Source organism: Pieris brassicae, chromosome 9, assembly GCF_905147105.1.
Source record: "Pieris brassicae chromosome 9, ilPieBrab1.1, whole genome shotgun sequence".
In the NCBI taxonomy this organism is placed as follows: Eukaryota; Metazoa; Arthropoda; class Insecta; order Lepidoptera; family Pieridae; genus Pieris; species Pieris brassicae.
This window is the reverse complement of record NC_059673.1, coordinates 9,009,709-9,035,278: the sequence shown is the minus strand read 5'-3', so window position 1 is coordinate 9,035,278 and position 25,570 is coordinate 9,009,709. Positions and strand designations below refer to the sequence as shown.

At 33.8% G+C, this 25,570-nt stretch overlaps 2 protein-coding genes across 6 annotated transcripts in view; one reads left to right on the top strand and one right to left on the bottom strand.

Annotated features, from left to right (window-relative positions):
- The first annotated feature begins 160 nt into the window (after positions 1 to 160).
- On the top strand, positions 161 to 11,408 carry LOC123713985 (G1/S-specific cyclin-E). 4 transcript variants are annotated; one of them, XM_045667937.1, is made up of 10 exons: positions 161 to 390; positions 1,165 to 1,205; positions 1,283 to 1,349; positions 1,424 to 1,695; positions 1,906 to 2,107; positions 7,817 to 7,928; positions 8,239 to 8,469; positions 8,998 to 9,198; positions 9,548 to 9,753; positions 10,152 to 11,408. In XM_045667937.1, exons 2-10 carry the CDS (start codon positions 1,192 to 1,194, stop codon positions 10,335 to 10,337), a joined length of 1,491 nt encoding a protein of 496 aa, XP_045523893.1. In that variant the 5' UTR covers positions 161 to 390; positions 1,165 to 1,191; the 3' UTR covers positions 10,338 to 11,408. The 4 variants fall into 4 exon arrangements, with proteins under 4 accessions (XP_045523893.1, XP_045523890.1, XP_045523891.1 ...); XM_045667934.1 differs by having other exon boundaries at positions 1,160 to 1,205; XM_045667935.1 differs by lacking the exon at positions 161 to 390 and adding an exon at positions 755 to 835 and having other exon boundaries at positions 1,160 to 1,205.
- The window catches only part of LOC123713984 (structural maintenance of chromosomes protein 6), a 33,160-nt gene continuing 8,459 nt past the window's right edge, over positions 870 to 25,570 (bottom strand). Inside the window, exons 8-19 of one of the 2 annotated variants that reach the window (XM_045667932.1) lie at positions 25,118 to 25,245; positions 24,196 to 24,394; positions 23,552 to 23,717; positions 22,888 to 23,107; positions 22,439 to 22,609; positions 21,543 to 21,730; positions 18,437 to 18,605; positions 17,611 to 17,721; positions 16,829 to 17,029; positions 14,302 to 14,435; positions 13,968 to 14,005; positions 870 to 944 (exon numbers count right to left, since the gene is read on the bottom strand). In XM_045667932.1, coding sequence (XP_045523888.1) covers positions 13,984 to 14,005; positions 14,302 to 14,435; positions 16,829 to 17,029; positions 17,611 to 17,721; positions 18,437 to 18,605; positions 21,543 to 21,730; positions 22,439 to 22,609; positions 22,888 to 23,107; positions 23,552 to 23,717; positions 24,196 to 24,394; positions 25,118 to 25,245 — 1,709 coding nt within the window. In that variant the 3' untranslated portion in view covers positions 870 to 944; positions 13,968 to 13,983. Of the gene's footprint in view, positions 945 to 13,007; positions 14,006 to 14,301; positions 14,436 to 16,828; positions 17,030 to 17,610; positions 17,722 to 18,436; positions 18,606 to 21,542; positions 21,731 to 22,438; positions 22,610 to 22,887; positions 23,108 to 23,551; positions 23,718 to 24,195; positions 24,395 to 25,117; positions 25,246 to 25,570 lie in introns of those variants that run through there. The other variant, XM_045667931.1, reaches the window with a different exon arrangement.

Below are 25,570 nucleotides of genomic sequence, written 5' to 3'. Positions count from 1 at the left end.
TCATGAACTAATTTTTATATAATTTTGTGTCATAGTTGTCGCTATTATTGTCGAGTCTTGTATAACGGAACAGATTTGTTGTGACATATGTTTTCAGGGAGAAACAAATGTGAAGTTAGGAAACGGTTAGGTTCTAGGAGGCCAAAGTTTTACCGCGACATTTTCGCGCGGAATGCCGGGCGTTATCGATCCGTAAAAAACTGAATAAAGGTTTAAAGTAATAAAAATTACATTGAAAGTAATATTTTTGGAATCATTCTTACATAGGACAGTCTTAGTGGTAAACATTTGGATAAAAGCTTGTGAGTTAGTGCCAAAAAGTGAATCTCCAAGTGTAGTGATTAAGGAAATTTTTCTTTAAGGATTTACTTTGAATTTGTGAATGACAAGGTACTGTTGTAATCATCAATTAAGTTCTTTAATAATTCGCTAATCAATATGTGAAGTTAATTCAAAATGATTTGTGGTCATTACTGCATAATTAGGTTAAAAACCTTTGGAGGTCGATAAGCCAAGCCAATTATACTTGCAATGATTGTGGTTTTCTTATAGTGATTAGGGGTTGTTAGTAGTGATTAAATTACCAACTAGTATTATAATGATCAGGTAACGGCTGGGATGTTCTATTTTTATCAATTTCCTAATGTGGATGGGCACAGAAACCCAAGCTAGCGACGTGTCTAATGGCGCTGACGGGAGGATTTCGCGCGCGATTGTGACGGATTCGTGGCATTTTTTACGCCAGCTGATTAACAAGATTTCACATTTTCTTCGCAATAAACGTTAAATCAAGTATCGAAGCGACTATAAATAACATAATTATAAAATTAAAGTGGTAATAACGTACTAAAATGTGTCTTGAAAAATTTTCTCCCGCCAACCTCCAGGGGGCACGCTGCCTGTAGACCCGCATACAGCCCTTATTTTTTCAATGTTGTGAACGCCTATTTAAATAAATTAATAGTTTCTTAAACGTGTAGCTTAAGGACGTTTAATAATTTGAGGCAAAGTACACATTAAACTGGTTGTCAAATGACATAACCCTATTTTAAATTTGGTTGGTGACATGCGGTATATTTTGACCTATTATTTCTAAATCTTCTTAACAATATTCTATCTAAGTCTTTCAGTTGATTAGTGAACTATGTGTTTCTTTCAGTAAAGGCCCCAGTTTGTAAATCAACATCTACAATGGCCCAAGCAGGGTATGTATAAGTGAACAAGTACAGTGCAGTTAAGTTCGTTTTTGGTGAACTTTGTTTACTTATTTCTTTTCTTGCAGTTCTTCCTGTGATACAGAGGATAAGAGATTAAATTTAAAAAGAAAAAGAAATTCTACAGATGATGAGGTAAGGCAAATTGTTTGTCTCAATATTACTTACTTCACACTTGAACATTATATTTAAAATTGAATTTTTTACAGGTTGAGAACATGCCCCCCATGAAACTATCATATAAAGAAGTTGAAGAGCTCTTTGACCAGCCTGCTCATAATGTAGTTGTGGAATCATCATCCTGCTCCAGTGATGAAGATGGAAGCGCAGACCAGTCCAATCATGTCTACACGGACATAGATTATAATGCAGACAGTTTTCTTAGCCCACCAAGTATATCTGACCTACCAAACTGTGTCCTTAGCCCTCTTGAAAATGTAGCTAGAGGAGACTCTACACCACACTCTAATAAAAGATCCAGGTAAACATAAAGAAATTTTATAAATACCCTTTGGCATTAAAAGATTACAATTCAAAAGAAATAAATTCCTTTCCTTTAAACATTATCATTTATTTTTTAATAATTCAGGATCTTAAAGGATTATTTATTATCTTCTTTTTCTGAAACTTCATGAGGAGTCAAATTCATTGATGCAGTGTAGAATAATATGGTGATTGATAATTCTTACAGCAGTAATAAAATACTATGTCCATCACCTCCAAAACGCAAGTGCCCATTGCCTGGGTTGTCCTGGGCAGACCCGGCTGATGTGTGGAAAAATATGTGTGAATGTGATGCTAGATCAGCCATGAAGAAGAATCCTAATATGTTTGACAATCACCCTAATCTCCAACCAAGGATGAGAGCCATCTTACTGGACTGGCTGAATGAGGTAAGGATTTATAATCCTATGTGATCTTTTTAAGTTTCTCTCTTATATTATTTTGTGTAATGTGTAAACAGGTGAAATGGGTAATGTCAAAAGTCAAGTCAATAATGTACTCATTTGAGTGGTTTAAACACCTTATTATTATTAAGTTTTATCATTTTAAAACATGTGATAAACAATAATCACTTTTTATCTGTGTCATGTATTATTAGTACTAGAAATTCCATAAATTCAGGAAGTAAATGAGAGGATTGGGGCTCCCTCCAGTATCATGAAATATACTTTGTATTATGAAGTCTATTTTAATGTCTAAACTACAATAGATGTTTCAAGTGGTCTCTCATTAATTAAATTACCTCTATGCCACATTAATGTGTGGTCAGGACGAAGTTTCACAATTTCTATAGCTAAGGGTGTAGTGAAAATTTTGGTTTTCATTTGGTGTGAGGTACTTACTTACTTACTTAATTATTTTGTTTCATGCTGCTTTTTAGGCAAGGTGAGTTTCGCTTTAAGGATCTAGATTAACTTGCGTGGTGACACGAGAACGTTTTTTGTGGACTATTAACGTATACAATTTGTCTGACACAATAGATAGTATTATTCGTCATTTAAATAGGCCTCATTTTAAAAATATCGTTAACTATGGCACGAAGTTGTCTCTCCACCACGACTAAGAAATATATTATTTAAGCTTTATAGGACAATTTACGTGATAATTTCGTGTTGCGCATTTGGGTGATAAAGTTGTTGATCGTGCTATAAAAAAACTTGTGAAACCTTGAGAAATAATCGTTCTTCATAATAAAATATTTTAAGTAGTCGATGAACAAGACTGCTTAAATATCAATGAGCCTATGCTTTCATAAGCCAAATTTATAAAAGAGCTTCGTTCTCTTCCTAAAATGTACCGCAAACGTATAACCATAACCTACCTAGAGGATTATTTCTTTAATGTGTTTTTCTTAATCCAACTGCTAGACAAATGTTCCTTTAAGTATTAAACTTCATATTAGTTACATTGAATGACGAATCGCTGTAAGGCGTAGGATTTTGTCTAACGTCATTTCTTGTAAAAAATCCACTTGATTTCAATGTCGTCATTAATTTAATAGATTTAAATGAAAGCCTTATACATTTTATTTGGAGATTCATAATTCGAGAAATTATGATTTCAGTGGATTTGTAGATACTACACTTTTTTCGTGTAGTGGTTTATAATAATTAATGCTGTCCGCATATCCGAAAGTCAAGCAGTATAAAAATTGGCTCTTTAGAGCCAAATGCATAACTGTATTCTTTACTGTTAGTATATTCGTAGACCTTGGTTTTGGTATCTGAAAGATTTAATAACTTTAATCGTGAATAACCCCATAAGGTCTTGAAGAATATATTTGTCTAATGTTACTTAGTCAAACATGGGATGATTTTAAAAGTCTAGGGTACAGTAATATACGGAGCAATGACCCCTTTTTGCGCCGTTCAATGACCTGAAGCACCAGCTATATATTTGCAAGTTCTATTGCTATTGGCTTAAAAATATAGTTTTTACTTCATGGAAGTAATTAATTCTACCGTTTATCGCACTCTGTACCCATGATCACGATTCCTGTCTTGAATCGTTTTAAGTTGTTCGTACTATTAAAACCGCGACTAATTTGGCTATCTTCACGCTAAGACGATTTTCATTAATTTGGAAGCTTTTCAAAATTTCCAGTGCGATTCTAACGCTAATAATATTTTAATATATATACGGTCTGTTACAGGTTTGTGTAAATTGCCAACGGTACAATAATAATTATATTATATTCGTGACAAACAAATCAAATGTGTTTATTAGACATGAAATCTAACATTTTTGATTCTTATATTATTTTTCTTAAAACACAATATTTATTTTAATCATCAATAATAATTTTCAATGCATTGCAATGACCTCATTTATTTGTTAACGTAACTAACCTCATTTAAGATTTTATTTTGCTGATGTTCGACATTTCATCACTTAAAAGTAAAATTACATTTATTATAAAAATATTAATTTATTTATTCACATCTATTTTACATACAATATACAAACGGAACAATAAATATATATGTATTATTCTAAGATGCGGCCTCTTCAAATTTTATTCATATATTTTATTATTTGCCGTCTGTATCCAATATTATTTATCTGCTAATCTTTTAATCGCTCGTTTAGTATGCGTTTGTTTGGACCAGTCTATTATGACATATATAAAAAATGAGCTCATGAAGGGGGACATATATCGAAAGAAATGATTTTCCAGCACTGCCTATGCTGCCCCATTAAACATACTATTCTTAGTTGTATATCGATACAGGAAATACTAAAATCACCATTCTATCGTCCATTTCTTATTCCAACATTAATCGTTAAAACTTGAGTAACGGTCTCTGACCTTCGCAGAAACGGTGTCTTTGTACCATTTTTTACAGCGTTATACCCAAAACCCAAGATCCCTATTGTTATTTACTGGAACGGCCATCTGTTTCTCAACTCTCCCTTGTAAAAGCGATTACGTACGTACTTCTTAGCCATATAATAATTTTTATATTATTATACGTATTGTCACGATACCCAGTGAGGCAGAAAGCCACGCATATGTCTGTTATAAACGAGTTAGCAGGATGCGTACTTAACCAATATGTTAAGTACAAGAAAAAATCAATAAATGCTCGTGAAATTCATAATTTCAGCTTACGAAATATGTCGATAATAGTTTAATGCAAGTTAATCCAAATATTCAACGTTAATTTCCGTTTTGTTTAATATAGAAGAAACTAATGCTTGACAAGTTATAAAAACATAACAACAACATACAACCTTGCATATCATCTAAACCATCCGGTTTTAAACGATGGGGTTGCTGCGAAGAGGGTTGACTTGGTATGGGGCGAAACTAACGAAATTTTTGTGATACGATCTTGAGTCACATTCTTATAATTATATGCTTAATTAATTACGTGGGAATACGAAAAGATATTTGTCTGAATTGCATAAAAACGGGATCTTTTTTTTTTAATCTACTCAGACCGGCGTCTCTAGTTAGGCGTTAGATTTACGTAAAATATTTCGATTTTATAGTTATGGCTAAATCTATCTATGATCGTTATAACCATAATATATAAAGTTTACACCAGTGTTGAATGTGGAATTCGGAATGTATTTAAATACTATTATTATATGGAGCATACGATATCATAATAATATGAAGAACAAATGTAGCAACTCATAATTATATTATAGAAAGTACTAATAAGTGTCGTATTATTGGCGACCAACAAGCCTTCTCCCGTAGGGTAAAGTCAGTCTTAAACTTAGACAACTTCGGTTTGTTACAATGTTTTTTTTAACCAATTAATGACCCGGTAAAAATCTAAATCTAATCTAAAATTTATTTGTGTTTTAAGTATATTTTAAGTTCTCCTGTTACTGACTATGTCAGTCTCTGTTATGAGTTTAAACCTGACTAAATGTGCGTTCTGTGCAATGAATACTACGCATAGCCGGGATTCGAACGCACGAACTCAGGACTAAGGATCGTGCGCCCAGCCAAGCTAACACTGCTGCGTAGCATATATTTTGTAACCCCAAATATGGTGTACATTACATAGCAAAAACGTCATATGGAGCCATTTTAATGCCTAATTTGTAATTCACCACTGTTGGCGGCGCGAGAGCCCCCGAATTATGAATAAATTCTTTTCATTTTCAAACTAGCTTTTTAGTGCTTTCTAATATCGAACAAGTTTTTACACGTATAAGGCTTTAGAGAAAACGGATTATTATTTTTATGACTAATTTAGATTTTATAGAGTTTACTATGGCTTTTAAATTTCGTAGTTATAAAAAATTAATAATGTTACTATCAATAAATGCCATTCGATACTACTATTCACAAATAATTATATAATATTCGCATACCTTATTATACATTATTGACTTCGCGAGGATATACATCTTAAAATAAAGCAATTTATATTACGTTTCCAAGTTCCCTTTGACCTAATTTTTTTTTCTTCAAAAATTACACATCGAATTTAAAGTTATCATCATTCAATTCTACAATCGAATACTCAATATTTACTATGAAGTTTCTTGCCTTATCGTATGAACCTACTATTCGAAGAGGTGGTATAAAAATACTGACGTATTCGTCGCGTTCAATTAAAATGTGTAATGGCCTAATTATTTTGATTGTTCGTAAAACTGCTATCACATACTAAACTTGCAAAAAATCGACCTTGTGATTATTTCCGGATGATACCAAGTACCCAGGTCTCCACTCGAATCGTATTCGCGCGTTCTAAATATAAATTGCAATTAATTGTCCGAAGTATTTTACGTAATTGCAGTAACTTTACGCTATATTCCAAAATATTTATAAAATGATTCTTATATTATGTATAATGCCGGTTTTTGTTTTTAATAAAATAATTCAGATTTCAATATAAATAGTGCTTCCAGTCTTCAATTAGATAGAGTTGTATAATCGAGAGTCGAGTTAAATTTATTTGTGACGTTAATCATGAATATTATAATTTAATGTATAATATAACGCATACTCAAATATATTACTGTATGGAAGGTTCGAGATGTTAAATAGCTAATACTACGTTCAATTTATGTTTTTTTGAAAAAAAATTATCTTAAACTGTATTGCTTACACAATACTGCCTCGTATATAAACTTATCTCTTTAGTTTTGTCAAAAATAGATAATTAATTATTGTGTGAGAGCGGACACGAGTGTGGTTTTGATCGAGTTCGAGTGTGGTGTGATAACATCACATAGTTCCTTCATAGTCCATACTTATGTTTTAGGCGTTTGTCAATTAAACGTTTTAACAGCCTAATCAAATTATTATTACGTACTCTTTTATACAGATTTATGAATATTAATATAGTTTTTTATAAAAGAAATTAATTTCAATTGGGGACTCATCTCTATGTATTTTTATATTGCAAGCTACGATTCGTAGCCTCGTAGCATTTCGTAGAACATGTATTTAAGACTTGCAAAGCTACAGATACAGAGGTGGGGATGAATATTTTCGGTTCCAACGAAATATTTAATAAATATTAAAAATATATTATAGTCTAGACTAGTCTATTTAGACACATACATGAAGCGACAGCTATTTATTATATTTTACACACGATATTTATGTCGTTTATTTAAATTATATATGTAGCAGTAAAGTAGTTCAGAGAATTAATTGAATCTCTAGACAGTTAACTAAAATTCGATACTCAATCAAGTCGCTAAAGTTCTGTCTGACAAGTGAGTGAACGAAACGTTTAACGAGTTTCCAAGGCAACAAGACTAACCTAACCTAACCATTTACAATAAAGCAAAACACGGAATTTCCAAGCTCTCAGTTCTTCACGATCACACCGAAATATCAATAACAAGTTAAATAATCATCTTCTTATACATTGTTAATCAACACGCTGGCTTTCGGTCAGACAGATAGTTAAACGTTTTCGACGCTGCTTTATTTAAATCAAAATGCTAGCGACTTGATTGATTATCAACATTTAAGTAACTGTCTAGAGATTCATTTAACTCTCTGATTTAACTACTTTACTACATAATATACATAACTTTGATGTTTAACACTCAACTAGCTACTACTGCTACTTTAAGCTGAGATAATAGCTAGAAATAATCATACTTATTTACAGGTATGTGCAGTTTATAAACTTCACCGAGAAACATTTCATCTGACAGTGGATTATATAGATAGATATCTTTCAAACACTGCAGACGTGCAAAAGGGATGTTTGCAGTTAATAGGTAAGTGATGTGTATTTGAACATAACGAAATATATATGATTTGAGCATACTAAACGGCCAGATACTTCGATAAACATCTCGTTCAAAAAACGGGACGACTCAATGTATGACGATGTTATTAAAACTAAAACACACATACTCCCACAGATTGCAAATTAATTACACACACACCTTAACACAGTAATATGTACTTATTAGTACATTGTCTTTGTTGGTACATAATGTTATGTTAATATTTTTTTTTGTAAAGTTGTGGATTATCGATAAAGTAATAAATTAAATCATTTTAATTAACAAACTCTTGTTTCAGGTATAACCTGTTTATTTATAGCAGCCAAAATAGAAGAAGTTTACCCACCAAAGATTACAGAGTTCGCATACGTCACTGATGGCTCGTGTACCACAGATGAAATACTTTTAGAGGAACAACTTGTACTCAAAATTTTATCGTGGAGTCTTACACCAATAACTATTAATAGCTGGCTTAATATTTACTTACAACTCGCCAGTGAAGGACGCAGCGCGAAAAGAAGACTGATAGGTACTATTTTAAAAGAATTACTTTACTTCCGTTTCATTTCGTGATACTCAAATTCAAACTGTTGATTATTTTGTCTCTACAATTAAAATTTACAGCAACAGTTGTAAGTAGGATAAGTTAACAGTTGTTTTGTTTAAACATGCGTTAATATAAAATTTGTCAAGAATCTCCAAAAATTGCGTGACGTATACGCTCCCTAACCGGTTATGATGAAATTTCCATTGTTTCTTATGTTCGTGTATACCCGATTCAAATCCAAAATTTAAGAAATTGATGTACAAACATGCATTTACGAAATTTAGCACACATGGTCGTTACATCAATCATCATACTCGAATGTTATCCGATTCCAAAAAATATTACATACAAGTCAAACGAACGCTTAACCCCATAATTCGTTATTTCTATGTGCACAATAAACACCTCGTAGTAAATAGTTTTTCAACTAAAACTTGAAAGTGTAATGTTAAATTATTTTGAAACGTATTGTGGTTAGTTAAAACTCTAACGTTGTCGTTAATTTTACAGGTGAAAAAGAAGTAGGCGTGAACGCGTTACGGGGCTACACGTTCGTATTCCCGCAGTATTCGTCTCTGGAATTCGTCATTTGCGGTCAACTGGTCGACCTCGCAGTGTTGCACGTGGACGTAAATAAGTTCGCGAATAGTGCGATCGCGGCTGCGGCCATCGCGCACGCGTTTTCACGGGACTTGGCTTTGAGGGTGTCAGGTATTCGTATTTACGATTTTTTTAAGTTAAATTTTACATATACATATTTTTTTATTTATTTACATGAATTTAGCTATTTAAATTTTGATATTATATATAATAGATTTTTAATAACTTTAATCGAATTTGAGTCTTGATAGAAATTGTTAAGTGGTCTGTTGCCTTTAATTATAATGATTCGACTAATTGTTATATTTGAATTGAACCAGTGTTTAGAGATGTAATTATCTTGTTTGTCAGCCGTATCCCTTAAATTTAATAGGTATGATACTGAACATATCGCGAATTGCTCTGTAATTCGTAGATCTATTGCTATCACTGTACAATAATGTTCTGAATGTGAATCCAGGCTACAGCTGGGAAGCGCTGGAGAGCTGCCACCGCTGGATGGCGGCGTTCGCGGCGGGGGTGAGGGCGGAGGGGGCGGAGTGTGTAGTGCGGGGAGGGGACGGAGAGCACGTCCAGAGAGCGGCAGAGCTGTCGCTCATCTGCCCCGACCTTAACATGGACGAGAGCCATCGCATCCAGGCGCACAACGTCACCTTGGACATGTTTGTGAGTATCGTCGACTTCAATATCACTACAATATAACTGTTAAATTGTATGTACGTTATTTTGTTAAGGAATTAATCACTTTAATAGCAAATTTGAAATAATGAAAATATTCTAAACTCAGTCCTGCTTTTACTTTTACTAAGACTGCGATAGTGGTATCGCGATAAGATTTTATTAACACCTATTAATCTCCATGGATTCACATTCAGAATATTAACGTTTTGCACTAATTATTATTATATTAATCGGATAGTACCCTCGATCAAAATAATAATGCATTACTAAAATATATTTTATTATTATTACCATACAAGGTTTGGTTAGCTATTAGTTAAGCAAACGTTCCATACATACGCTTCTAAAAGATTCGAATATTTTATATTTTCATAATGTTCCAGGACAAAGTGTTTCAACAGCTGCAAGAACATACAAGTACACAGGACACGTGTTCATCATCGCAAGATCACTTGTACCCTCCGACCCCGCCCCAGTCCGACCACAAGAGCCCCAAAACTCCGGCGGCTAAGACCCCCTCGACGAGGCATATTTCCCCCTTACCGGAGATGAGACTGACTGAAGTGTGACTTAGTGAAGTGTCAAAGTGACTGAGTGAAAAAAGTTTCAAGTATTTTTCACTATTTATTGTTCCTACGTTCCAAAGGGGAACGACATTATTGCAATGTTTTTTATACTGAACTGCATCTCTTGAATTGCTTCATACATTTGCTATTTTAATTAGAACCAAATTTATTAACTATTAGTTACATTTCTCAACTCGCTGATATAAAAATGAGCGAAAGATAGCCAGTGACCGCGTGGTACGGGAAAGCTCGCGTCTTCCGTTAAAATAAACTTTCGTCGAATGACAACATTTCTGACACTTTCATGAACTTCTAAACCTATTAGTTGATTATATACTTGTACCTATTAAATTTAATGCGAAGTTATTATTTAGTAGACAGAGCTGTCCCAAGTTCACTCACGCGCTTCTTCGAATAAAACTAAATTATTCAAAGAAAAAAAATTCAGGCAATAAAAATACTAACCATTGGCAATGTTTAGCTTTTTCTCAAAATCTCATTTATCATTTATACTATCTTTTTGCATATCGTATAACTAGGATTTGTTTGTGCCGAGTATTTTCTAAAGCATTTGGCGAAGCAATGGATATTACTTAAATAAATAAAACTTGTAATTGAAAAAGCAATAAATTACCAAAACAGTTTGTTACTACCAACAGAATTCTTGACGTAGAAATAGCTATATGCTCATAATTATATATCATTTCTGTACAAATAAACCTATGTTTACGTAGGCTCGAGTAGGTATCCTTAGGTAACTAATGTACATTTGTATCTGCATAATATTATAGATTAACAACATCTTAACTGTACATTTACTAGTATTGTTTGTAAATAACTAGATAATAAGAATTAACTAATTTGTAAATTATATAAGGTAATTTAATAGGTTCATTATCTAATTAATCATTAATATGGGCTATGAAGGATAATTTCACAAATTATTCAGTCGTCCTTTTAAAAATTTAAGATATACCGAATATACAGGTAACACAAAATGAACACATTTCCCGTCTTAAAATAGCTTAATGGAACTTGAAAAAAAAAAACGGTAAAATGTATAGTGCAAAAACAGTGTTCTATTCAAGCTTTTTAGACCTGAAAATGTTTGCAAATATAAAAAATACCTTAATGCTACCTATTTTTAGGACGTTCAGTGCCCATAACTATTGTAATTTTTTTTTAATTCAATTCATTAAGTGAATCTAATCAAAATATTGCTTATGTAATAAAAAATCGTAACTGATATACTTCCTTCCACGAAATATAAATACAGTAGTTTTTAAATACATTCCAAATAGAAATCGATAGTCTAAAAGCTTATTCAAATTGCTCGTAAATGGACTGATATAACTGAATGTATAAGAGACTTGTGAATGTTCCTACGAATATTTATTTATTGTTCTGATGTACATAGATGAGATATTTTAGAAGTATGAGAAATCTAAATTAGCCGTTTAACAATCCTTATTAAACATACCATCCAGTTGCACTGTTTTAACTGGAATCTCTTCATCGCAGCGTAAAGACTTTGACAGAGAGAGATACAAAATTACTTTAAAGAACTTAATTCCAATCGATTAAATCGTATAATTGTGGTGTATTTTTAAATGTTACACTTGCGTCAATCGATAAATTTAAATTAAGCCTATGAGTTGTTACAAAATGTATTTCATCGACTGCTAAATTGGAAAATTGCTGTACAGAATTTGTACACCGGAGAGAACTTGTAATCAAAACAAATAATTTGCATCGCATATAATATTTAATACATATAAATTTAAATGAGTCCAAAAATAATATATTTTTAAACTATAAATGTAGAATTTAGTGTTTTATAATTTAAATCACTACATCATTTTTTTTTCATTATTATATAAGTGATATAATAAAAATGTACTGTATTATTTTAATTCGGAATAGATCTTCTAGGAAAATTTTCTATTTTAATTGTAATTTAATAGAAATTCATATGAGATTCTATCGGCGCGCTAAAGCACTACGGGCTTAATCATAAATGTACTAAAGCCGGCACAATTTATTTATTTTTATAAGACCTAACAAAATTATTGGCTTAGTGTAATTATGAATGAGACCGTCACTGTGTTTTAATTTTTATAGTAAATGTTAATTCTAGCATTAAGGAGCACTAGCTATAGGGAATTCGTGAACTTAGCTTGCTTTGTGAAGCAAATAACTAAAAACTCCTTTGTCTTGGTTATATCTGTGCCGGACGAAAAAAAATCTAAACCTACTTAAATGACTCTTTAATACGCAAAGTAAATTTATCCATTTTCTTTCCTCGTAACCATAATTTAGTCGAGTCAGTTATTCAACTGTTAATAATTATTAATTTGTTAACTTAATTAACTTTCAATTAAATTCTACGACAAATTTGATGTGTTCCCCTTTGTTAAACTACACTTTTTAACTTTTAAAGTAAGATGTCGAGACTTAGCACAGACTATGACTTTTGCATGTCAAAAACGTAGATTTGACACAAGTCATACTTAGCGCTATGTTATGACACTTAACCTAATAGAATTGTAGCATTAATTTTCCATACAGAAAAAAAACGTTCGAATATGATATAACAGCGAATTGTATGAAAAACTGCGTGAATAGTTTCATAAACTGATATTGTTGCAAGTGTATCACATTTTTTGTACATTGTTTGAAAAGTTCTAAAGGCTAGCCTTAAAAAGTCGGAATTACTTTCAAATTGATAATCTGAATAAAGGAATCTCGGAACTGCATACAAATGAATTTTATTTCATTGCAATGCTTTCTTCATTTAGATTATGAATTCAGAAAGAAATTCTTTTTGAAGCCAGTCCTCATCATTTTAAAACACTTAGCACTTCAGCCCCAACCAAGATAGAGTACCTTAGACTAGCGAACGCGCCACCGATAGAACTCGCATATTAGTTTAAGTCCAATAATTACGCTTATCACAGGCGAGTTCGCCTCGTAAGACTAGATGTTAATATATAACAGACATAGGTTAAGTTATTTTATATTTGATTATTAAAGCGTGACTCGGCCACCGTCTTTTCCCGAGAATTAGACGAATTGTAACGTTAATTTGGTGTTATTTTTATAGAATCTTGAGAGCTCGAGTGTAGAATTTCATAGTTTTTATAGCATAAACGGTATGTTCAGTGTTTATGATAAAATAGTTACGAGGCGCCGGTGATGTTGTTATTTATGAATAATTCTTGTTCTACAATCGGGTTACGGCATGGACATAACGCGGGATTTAAGTTAATCTCAGACATTTGAATTATATGGCTCTATATTCGATAAACTGCTTGTAAATTATCATTTTGATAATTCGCAGTAAATACCATTATAAAAATATAAATTTTGATTGTTATGGCCGCTTCGTTTAACGCTTTGAGCGTGTGTGATCTCAGAGTGGACGCATACTGCAATATGCAGTCCACTACCATGGCAAATTCTATTCAATAAATGGTGTTTATGACGAAGGCTTTTTATTCAAATTTCAAAAATATCTTATTTTTTTCTATATTTAACCATGTCATACAAATTGAGGTAATTTTAACATACATTACAAAATATATATACATAATTATTATCTAAGAGGTATACAATTGTATCAAAAATACATACTCCACTTGGACGAAGACTAGTCTCTTGGGTTTGCCATCCTGCAACAACATTATTTAATATAAGTAACACTTCCAAAGAGAGATTTTGGCTTTTATTCTTAAAAACTCACTCACTCTAAATTAAAAAAAGCATAAAAGATCACGTCATCCTTGCCAAACAGAACCGATTTCCATGAAACTTTAAATCGTATTTTTGCAACAACAGATGGCGCTGATTACCAGAATTTTTTTTAATGTAATAGGAGGCTTCTCTTATGCGATACCACCGCCCATGGACACTCACTTTGCCTGAAGGCTCGCAAATGCGTTGCCGGCCTAAACTACCAGGTACTTACACGTGTATGGTGACATTTGGTCCAGCCGTCACTGAGGATGCGTCTTGAGGCGTTAGGAATACAAACTGACGATTCTTGTTGATCCGTGCGTGTTCTAACAGCAACTCTATTGTTGTTTTGCGATTTATATTATCCTGAAAAAGATACACAAAATTATTGAACCGCTTTAGTGAAAATATTACGTAACTCATTTTTTTGGAGATTTTTGATTCCATATAATGCGCCGCAAAGGTCTTAATCTCCACTAATACCACAATTTAAAACATTCAAGTGGAATCATTCCATTTAAAACTTGACGAAAAAAATATAAAAATGAGTAAGGGAATCTCTCAAAGCGACTGTTCTGAAGGGTTAAAAAAACAAAGTATGCGTAGTCCAAAACCTGTGACGCATCGTAACGTTAATCCTTCACTATAATTTCAATAGTTGACTTCAATGAAAAACACAATATGAAATAAAATCCCTTCTAATTTTTGTCTAATTTCGTTTTTATTTAAAATAAATATGGCGTAATATATTTTAAATATTTAAATATATATAAATATTTAAAATAAAAAAGGAGGTAAAAATTTATTGAAATCACTTTAGGATGATTCAGTCTAGCAATTTCATAAAATATTGTTTATTTATGAGTAAGTTAATTAAAAAGCATTTGGCGATTACGTCATTTTTGTTACGCGAAACACTGTATCGTCTATCATGTCACGCGAACTTGGGCCATGCGTTTGTCTCACCAGACAGTCGCTATCGCTCCATTGAGACGAGAACAGCCAGCAATTTGAGCAAGCGCAATTTGAGCCAGCGCTCGACATAATATTGACATAACAGGTATTTCTCGGGCTGTTGTTGATGAGTGCCGGAACAAACGTGTGTCTGAAGTCGAAACTCTTTTACGTGGAGTCTCGGGCTGGGGTAGACTAAATCTAGTCCAATTTAACCCCAAGAAGACACAAGTATGCGCGTTTCCCTTTGTCGCTACTCCCCTGTTTGAAGGCACTCTCCTTAAAGCCTCAGCTAACATCGGAATATTGGGCGTTGACATATCGAATAACGTCCAGTTTCGCGGTCATTTGGAAGGGAAGGCTAAATTAGCCTCCAAAAAGCTTGGTGTGCTCAGCAAGGCGAGACGGTACTTCACTCCGGGCCACCGCTTGCAACTCTATAAAGCGCAAATTCGGCCCCACATAGAATACTGTTCTCATCTCTGGGCGGGAGGGAGCTCCCCAGTACCAGCTCCTTCCACTTGACCGTATTCAACGAAGAGCGGTTCGAATCGTCGACGACCAATCACTTTCCGTGCGGCTTGATCCCTTGGCGTTGCGTAGAGATGTTGGGTCCCTCTGCATCTTCTACCGCATTTACCATGGGGAGTGTTCAGAAGAGTTGTTCGCTCTAATACCCGCAGCTGAGTTTCATTATCGGACGTCAAGGCAAAATACAAAATACCATCCGTGTCACCTCGACGTCCGTCGTTCCACAACTGAGCGTTTTCTAAGGCAGTTTTTGCCGCGCACCACCACTATGTGGGACCAGCTGCCCACTGAAGTATTTCCGAACCAATTCGACTTAGGGTCCTTCAAGAAAAGAGCGTACCAATTCTTGAAAGGCCGGCAACGCACTTGCGAGCCTTCTGGCAATGTGAGTGTCCATGGGCGGCGGTATCGCTTCACATCAGGTGAGCCTCTTGCCCGTTTGCCTGCTATTACATTAAAAAAAAAAAACACGAACAAATTAAATACCAATACCAAAAAGTAAACCAAAACACCATCGCAAACATTAGTAAGAATATAATATAACACGTAATTATTTAATGAAATAACAAATAATAATAATACGTCTAAATTAATCATATCTTAGGTCATAATGTTTAAACCTTTATTTTATTTGCCGCTGTTAGGTGCCAATAAATAGATAAAACAAATCATCTAATGCAAACACTGGTTAAAAATATTAGAAGAAACTCGTAATAGACTTACATTATCCACAAAAAGAATCGGCTTAGTAGTTTTAGAGATATCTCTTAGAATCAAAATAAAACATTTATAAGTAATATTTTTATATAATAAATTTCTATAATATTGGTATAGAATATAGATGATCCCAACGTCTCGCCATTTTACATAATATAATTGATATATTACAATTGACACAAATCACAGAACTAATCATTAGTAAAAGCCCTGTTAGGCTCTCACGAACGTTGTGAAAAACAAAAAGAGTGGCGGAGAGTTTATTGCCAGTTCTTCTTCTTTCGTTCTACGCCCTTGATTTGAGAAATGGCAGTAAATGTAAAATTAGAAGCATTTAATGTATATTTCTCTTTTTTGACGCTCATAAGTGTGTATTGTATTACCTATATGAATAAATGTTTTATGAGTTTGACTACGCGAAAATGCCCTCTGTACTATATAGATGCACGACAGTTGCGCTGCGGTGACGTGCTTTCGTCACTAAAGACTCGAAAATCAGAAAGTTTGCTAGCTTTAAGTGCTTCCTTACGTACGATGATGAATCAAATTATACATACCATAAAAACATCAAACTCGTCCATAATATAAAAAGGCAGCTCGACACAATCCCACAGAGCGAGCATAAACGCCACAGTGGCGTATGATCGTTCGCCACCCGACAGCGATGCGGTAGATGTCGCGTGTTCCTTTTCACTTTCCTCTACTCTCTTGCATTCCATGTCTAGTCTACCCGTAGCCAAGTCTATGGTCATTTTGCCCTACGATAGATATAATTGAATATTTTATGCGGTTTTTAAGTTGTTCTTCAATGCATAAAGAAATTCTATCCAATATTATCGCGCAGTATTATGGAGACTTAGAATAAAATCCAGAGTCGAGACCTAAGGGAACTAATATTCGATACCTTTATGGAATCTTAACCTTGAATCCCAAATGTTTGACTTTGGTCTGGTATACTTACAATTCCATTCATTTAAAAAGTGACTCAACATTCATTACTTTTGTCTAGTGCATTGCCGTGGCCATTTAAATAATATTACATACATACATCCATTGACATTTCTGATCACAAAGTAATTTGATTAACATATGGGTGTCTTTTATTATGGAGGCATCCATAAGGCTAACGCTTCGGTTGTTGCACTGGTCGTGTCATAGTCACGGACAGAGAACTCTTCCAAATCTTATTCTCATCTCTTTACCTTTTCGAACTTATATTAACTAACTAACTTAAGGGCCAAAGGAAAAAAAATATAAAATGCTAATAAAATGAGACAGGACTTCGCACCCCAGGTCTTTTAACTTTAATGGGTTATATTAAAATATTAGAAATACTTACCGAGTAATTCCGTAATGAGAGTATAACTTGAAAGTGGTACTGCACTCGGCGAGCAATGAATGTTTGCACTTTGTGACAAAACTCCAAATGTTTATTGGAAGTTGTCTTTATCTGGTTCATGAAAAGTCAATTATTAAAACCTTACTTTATCATCTAAATAACATACTAGTCAAGCCCTTGTGAATTTGGTATGAAAACATACTGACAAAATAAATAAGCGCTTACACAAATCGCTTATTTAAATATAGAGCCTCTAACGCCCAAGACTAGGACTTTCGGCAAAGACATTTTGCATATTTTTTTTTACTGAATCGATGAAAACCAGTGAATAAAAACCACTGTATATAATATTTCAAAAATACTTTAGAAATAGAAGCTCCTTTTCGTTCTGACAAGAATTTATTAAATTGGTATTATTTAAGTAGGGTTATTCTTTTCATAAATTAAGATGCGGGCAATTTAATATCAATATAAATAAAACACCTTTAATTTAATTAAAATAATAGTCAAAAAAAATTAATGGAAGATGGACAAAACGAGTCAAATCAAGGACGAAAGGCAAATGGCGCAAAAGATGGGGTCTTTGCGACGGGGACTTCAAAACTTCTTGTCCTTCTAGCATTCCTAAAAGAAGGCCTATTCCTATTAAATGTTCAACCTATAATATATTATAGCTTATTTGTATGTAGTAACAAAATGATCATTTTAGCAGGAAATTAAAAGCTTATATTGCTTAGGTAAACGGAGAAATTGCGATCAATTTGTGTTCCACTATCACATAAATTTATGTATTTTTTACATAATAAATAAAAAAATAAAAACTTACATCTCGTATCAACGCATTCAGCCTCTGCAACACATCTTGCGTGCGTTTATAACTCCGTCCCACCTGTAACAGCTTCTCCGCGACTTGCGCCCGATCCATACCCGACGACGAGAGTGAACTTAGCTTCATTTGAGTCTTCTTTAACTCGCTTGTTACTTCGGCTCGCTCCCTATTTATTATAAACAATACATATTTAGGACCACAAAGAAAATATTTGACTCAGCATTTCCATAACCTATATAAATTGAATTATATACAGTGGTGGTCGTATAATTAGAAACACTACCAACGGTCCTTGACATTATGTTCATGTCATGTTACGACTCGGTTTTAAATATAAACAATAATGGTCAACTAATTAGAAACAACAACAAGAATGTATTAAAAATAATATCCTTTTTAAGTATAGTAATGAGTATTGTTATTTATGAAATAGCTACCTACCAATAGTTATAATTAATATTTAGTGGAGTATCCCTTATTTCCAATGACAGCACTGCAACGAGGTGGCATTGATTAAAAAAAAAATTTCATACATATTTCTGGAGTAATTGAATTCCATGCTTCGACAAATGCTTCATATAGTTCGTTTTAACTGGTGTTACGCTTGTTTGAGAAATTATTTTGTTGTTTAAATCCGGACTATTTATTGGCTAATCTAAAACGTATATACGCTGTACGCTAGAGAAACATTTGACGCTATTGGCGGTGAGCTCAGGTTCATTGTAAAGCTGAAAGCTCCAGGTTACATGCAAATGATTGTCCGAGTAAGGAGTTATTGTACCTTCAATCTTCCGAATGGGTACAACTCCACATCCGGAACAACACCTCAAACTTTAATGTTACCGCCACCGTGCTAGACTAATTGCTTATTTATAATTAAAAGCATTGTTTACAGGACGTCTAACATAGCGCCTTCCATCAGAATTTACCTTATATATTTTAGTTTCTTTTGAAAATAACACTTTTTCCCATTCTCGTACCGTCCAATTAACGTATTTTTCAGCGAATAATAATCGCTTCTTTCGGTGATGCTTGGTAAGAAGTGGTACCTTTCTTAAGCTTCTTCCAAACAATTTAGCTGCCACTAATCGTCGAGAGAACGAGTCGTTTCTCGGGTCATCAGGCGAAAAAACTCCCTTTTAAATCTGGTTAAACCTTTTCTTGGGTGTTTCTTTAGCAATACGAACGATTAGCGAATCTCTGGGTGAGGGTTTTCTTCGCTCGGCGTATCTAAGAACATTTTCAGTTCCATGTGTTTCTTTAAAACATTCTTGCTTTTTTAAAATGTTTCTAACAGAATATGAACTCATGTGTAAGATGTAAGACTCATTTTGTAATTTAATGTAAGATATTGTTACAAAGACGGGTCGACTACAATGTTTCTAGGTTTTTCCAATACTTAGAGAACTTTTCAGCAGGCTGTAATATGATTTCTGACCGTTTCAGGAGAGGGTCAATCACATATTAGAAAATTATAATTTCCATAATGTTACCCTAGTTTTCAGGAAGCTGAAACCTTTTTTCAGTCGGTTTCAGAACATGTGTAGTAGAGTGGTGCAGTTTTCAGGAGACCCATTTTCAGGCGTTTTCAGGCCTAGGTATACCCCTTTGATGAAGGAATATTCTAGACCGAACTTTCTAGGTGTGAGACAAGGACGAAATGATACGAGAGAGAGAGAAGATCAGAACTTTCTCGAAACTAGACTGAGCACTCTAGAACGCCGTACGACAAGGACGGAGCAACGTGCGAAAGAGACAAAGAGTGCGGACGTTCTAGAATTGCGCAATCGCTACTCAGTAGCAAGCTCGCCTAGAGAGTTCTCGAATATTGTTTAGAATTATTCCCAAGGATATATAAGCGAGCCAAAACGCGACTAATCGCCTTTAGTTTTGAATGCGATAACAAGAGAGAAACACCGAAGCGATAAAGTGCGAATAAAGTGAATATAAGTGATAAAGTACTGTGTGTAGTGTGCATAAGTGAAGTAATTAGTGACTGTGTTGTTGTGTTATAAGTGCATTTCTGCAATTAATTTGCGCCCATAAATTCCTCATTGATTTATCAAGAAATAAACCCTTGAATAAATCCATGGCATTTTCTATCCGATCCCCTAGCTCGTAACAATATGTTAGTAAAGTAAAGTATTTTATATTTTATGTATTTATTAGTTTTGGATTTGAGTGGCTATATTATTTCATGATTATTATTGAAGTTATACTTTCTGTATTCATAAGAAGTGATTCTAATTATATGACCACCACTGTATTAATATTTTGTGTATTGTTATTTAATATTTTGTTCTCTCCACACAAATATAACATTGTATATAAACGAACGAGACAAAATCCTTACTTAAGTTGCTATTTCACTTCATTATTTCACTGTTACTAATACAGAGTGACTCCAGCTATAAAAATGTATTATAACTATTATTATTATTGCTGAAGAGGTCTCAAAAATACACGAAATAGGGTGACAAAACAGAGTGAGGAAACTAGTTTTTTTTTTTTTTGAAAAGGCTATTTCACAAGATTTTAAAAACCATTTTAAATTATTTATAAGTAAGTATAGAACCTATACAAAATAAGTTAATTTTAATTCTGTTAAGTATTGGCTTTAAAATTAAAAAGTCCGACGAAATTATTTGATTTGTAATCCACAGTAAAAGGGTCGCTGTCATAAGGGGAATAATTTGTGCTCTTAATAATTTATTGAAATGTCTTAATTATTGATGCATACTAGATAATACATATCTAGTCTAAAATAAAGGTCACACGAACTTAGGACCAACGAATATGATAGGTTTTAGTAACTTTACTCTTAATATATCAGAACCGTTCGATAATTGAAACTTTGCCAATGTAATTAATAATGCAAGGAATAAAAATAAATGCATTTTAGCTGGATTTTCCCTAGATGTTGGTAGATAGTTGTATTTGAGAGCTAACTGTCGAGTGTCAGTCTGACATTTCAAAATGGCGATGGTAGTACCAATTTCAGCCACCGGCCAAGAAAAGTATGTGGCACAGTATACAAATGTAGATGTTTTTAAACAGATAACACATTATCTTTTATGCTGTCAAATAGCACATTTTGACATACCTGGGATTCTCCACTCTGGGACACAACTTAAGAGCCTCTTGCACTTTCTTATCAGCGACTTCTTTCTTCTCTGCCAAAATGACTTCCACTTGCTGCAACTTGCTTTGGTCCTCACTTAATCTCTGTTCGCATGTCTGCCTCTCTATAACACCTTGCTCCATTTTGAGGTGTTCTTGCTCGATTTCTTCCTAAAAACCATTTATGTACACATTTAAAAAAATCAGATTATAGAAACATGATGAACTGTCTATTCGATATAAGATAACTGTTCCAGGTTCGGTTTTTTATTTGTACGTATCAAAGTAGAAATTGATACGTACAAATAAAAAACATGTTTGCTAGCTTCTGGCTACTCATTTCAGTTCTTTACCTGATATACATTTTATATTTCTATTTTACGTTTCAATTTTGATATTTTTTATAACAATGGTTGCCTGTATGAGAACAAGCGACTTAACAAGAACTTCGGATATTTTCGATTTGTAGAGTAATAACATTTTGTTTGAGTTACAAGAGAAATAACATTTTGTTCGGGTTCAGCGGAAGGGAATGGCAATTTTCGACTTAACGAGGTTCGAGTTATAGAGATTCCACTGTACCATGTTTTACGTTTATGTTATGTGTAGTGCGTTAATTTAATAAATAAAAATACGATTAAGGTATTTATTAACAAACAATAAATAAAACACAATAGCAATAACGTAATCCTATAAATCATTAAAAAAAGTGTTTCGTATATTAGTCTTGCACGTTTCCGATATTTTTCTTAACCACACGAGCGATTGTTTATTTCGATAGAAGAACCCATTGGTGCAAAGCCGTGATTCGAATGGACGATCTCAGGGTGCCAGCCACTAGGGAAATACTGCTTATGTTTTTTTTAAATTTTAACTCACCCTGAAATTCCTACACTGACCGGCTACTTTGTCTCTCTTTTTCCGAAGATTTCTTATCTTCTCTTCAATGTCATTTACTCGATCATTTAACTCTTGTGCTTGTCCATTATGACTTTTTACTTGATCACTCAATGAACACACTTTCTCTTTGCTGATTTTCAGTTCATCGACCTGAATTTTAATTTAATTTTTGAAAATCCACACATAATAAATGTACTTATAAAAACTAGCCTAAATATATGTTAAAGAAATTTGTGATTTTAATTTATAACTTAAATGTTTATGATTGTCACTGTAATAAAAAATATTTTAAGTTATAGTCAATATCAAATTGTTATGTATAAGTTTGATTTTATTGGCTTATTTAACAAACCGAAACTTTTTTTGCTCCATATCACAACACGGAGACTTCATCAGATGCCATGTTATTTTGATTAAGTGAAACTAACCAAAACGGCGTGGTGCGGTGCCTGTTGCTGATTAAGCGCTGCAGTAGCTTGACGTGCTTCCTCCTCCTTTCTTCTCAAATCGACAAGTAACGCTTGTAGTGCTTGCGCCGCTTTTCGCTCAATGTCTCGCGCCCGCGACGCTTCTTCGTTTAACTCTTTTGCGTCTGCTTCGTAGGAACGTAATGTTTGCTCTGCTTCTTTTATGTTCCCTTGTAATTGTCTACAAAAATTAATATCATAACATACATTAAAAGTGGACCCATTTTGTTTTTTTCGTTTGGTCCAGAAGTCGATGTCGAAGGAATAAAAATGTTTCGAAAGGCACCAACGTATACACAAACAAGATTATTTTACATCTCTCTCTCTTTACAATGTTCTGGGCTCACGACCTAGTTAAAATTATAACTCCAAATAAAAATATTTCTAGGTCCGCTGCAATATATTTTCAATTTATCTTACCAATAAAATAACTTTTTCTACTCATTTTTAAAACAACATATATATGCCTTACATCGGAAGAGATTAGAGCATTTACATTTTAGAGACCTATTTTCAGCGCGTTAAATAAAACAAATGTAATAATTTAAAATTAATATTTCTCTATCTAAATAAGTCTCAGCTATAACTTTGTGGGTAAATATATTTAGGAATTGAATCAACTCACGCTTTCCTCTGAGCAGTGCTTGTCTGGAGATAAACGGGTTGTCGGTCTGCGCCTCCATAGCAACGGTAGTTAGGCGCCGGCCTATATTCCGTGCTATCCAATGTCACTATCTTTATACAATTCTCGGGAACGTTCTCGCGGGTGTCGGACAGGCGCATAGCGTCCTCTACAAAAATATACATATCTTAAATTTACATTTAAAGTAAGCCACTTTTTAAGGAAACCTTTGACTCTGGTAAAATACCAGTGGCGCCACGACTCTTAGTATTATTTATATAACTGTTCCGTGATCATTTATTTTTGTTAATAGGCAAATATGTGCTTGACACACGCCGTTGACTTTTTAGGTCCAAGGCATTTCGGTTTCCTCACGATGAAGGGAAGAGAAGTTCAAGATGTACAGTTGGAGAGTTGAGATTTCACCGAGGCCATTAGACCAACAGTACTACTAGAACGGCCTGTTCCTGTGCTATACCGGAAATGCGAATTTGTAATTTTAAAGCAAAATAATATTATTAAGAATACTATTAAGTACTGCAAGGTCTCAAATGAAGCGCCGTACAACGGACGAGTATTGACTCCGTCACTACCAACATGCTCCTCATAACACCTTGCAGCAATTACAAAAATCAAGTTATATTTACCATGATCAGGCACCAGCAATATTTTCTCCAGACTTTTATTGTCAATAAGATAATTGGCTACGATTGGATCCTTTACGTCCAACGCATCCAAGGCCGAAGTAAAGCTGCCCGCGCGCACGGAACGTCTGCTAACATTGTGCACTTGGCTCAGGAATTTGCTACAGGTTACACCCGGCTTCGCTTCCCTTCCATAACGTATCTGAGACAATTAATATTTTTTTAATGAATATAGAGTTAAATGTACCTAATAATCTTCTATATATATATAATTATATCTGTTGTTTGTCCGATATAGACTCCCAAACTACTTAACCGAATTCAATCAAATTTGCACACCGTGTACAGTTTTATCTTACTTAAAAGATAGGAGTAGAATTATATACAGCTTACATACATTATATAATGCTACTGTACGTCTGTATGTCACTGAAGTCCTCTTAAACGTCTGGACCAATTAGTTTTTTTTTGTATACGTTTGGGTGGAGCCCTGGATGGTTTGGATTCAAAAATCAGCCCGGCAGGTGGCAGATGTAGTCCGTACTTTCATACTTTGTTTAATATCCTAATCGTGCAGGACAACGTCTGTTAGATCCGCTGGTACAATATAAAAACTTAGTTTTCTTAATAATAAAATGACTATTAACTTCTAAAAATATTAAGTGATTGGCCTAGGTATAGATCGACGGAGTGTAGGAAGACCTCATGCAGGGGCACAGGACGGGGAGCGCTGGAAGTTTCTCATTTTGGAGGCCAAGAGACGCAAAAAACATCTAGTTTTTTAATTACAAATATGTACAAAAAGTGATTTTGTCAAAAATAGCCTTATTAGACTTTTAATATCTTGAAGACTTACGAGTTCCCTCAATTTCTCATTGGAGTTTGATAAATGATAAATCAAAACAAATAATTACGAAAACATTACCTTTCTCATGATTTCAAACAACTTCCTGGAATCCTCTGGCGTGTTGACGCAAAACGTTCTTAGAGACCCCTTGATTATATGCTCTAAGGCCCCACCCCACTTCTTATCTTTTACTTTTAAATATATACCTGCAATGTGATGATATTTTCGTATTGACAATACCCTTGGTTGAATTCTAACATAATAATCCTCACATTCGAGTTAACTGCTAATAACTGTAGTGATTATACCTAGGTAACACTGAAAGTGTTTAGAAAATGAAAAACGGCTTACTGTTAAAATTTGCCAATACTTTTATTGTTTTTCGAAGTAATCTCCGTTTCTCTCTACACATCGTCGAACCACTCAGAGAAGCAGTAGGCCCTTTCTTCCTTAGGGGTCTCTTCTATGGCATTTTCGTACGCTTTCAGCGCATCTTGAGGGATCGTAAAGCGGACCGGAGAGGACTCATTA

Coding starts and splice junctions, on each gene's coding strand:
- LOC123713985 (XM_045667937.1), top strand. Junction 9,199..9,547: donor CTTGGCTTTGAGGGTGTCAG/GTATTCGTATTT, acceptor ATGTGAATCCAG/GCTACAGCTGGGAAGCGCTG. Junction 9,754..10,151: donor ACGTCACCTTGGACATGTTT/GTGAGTATCGTC, acceptor ATAATGTTCCAG/GACAAAGTGTTTCAACAGCT.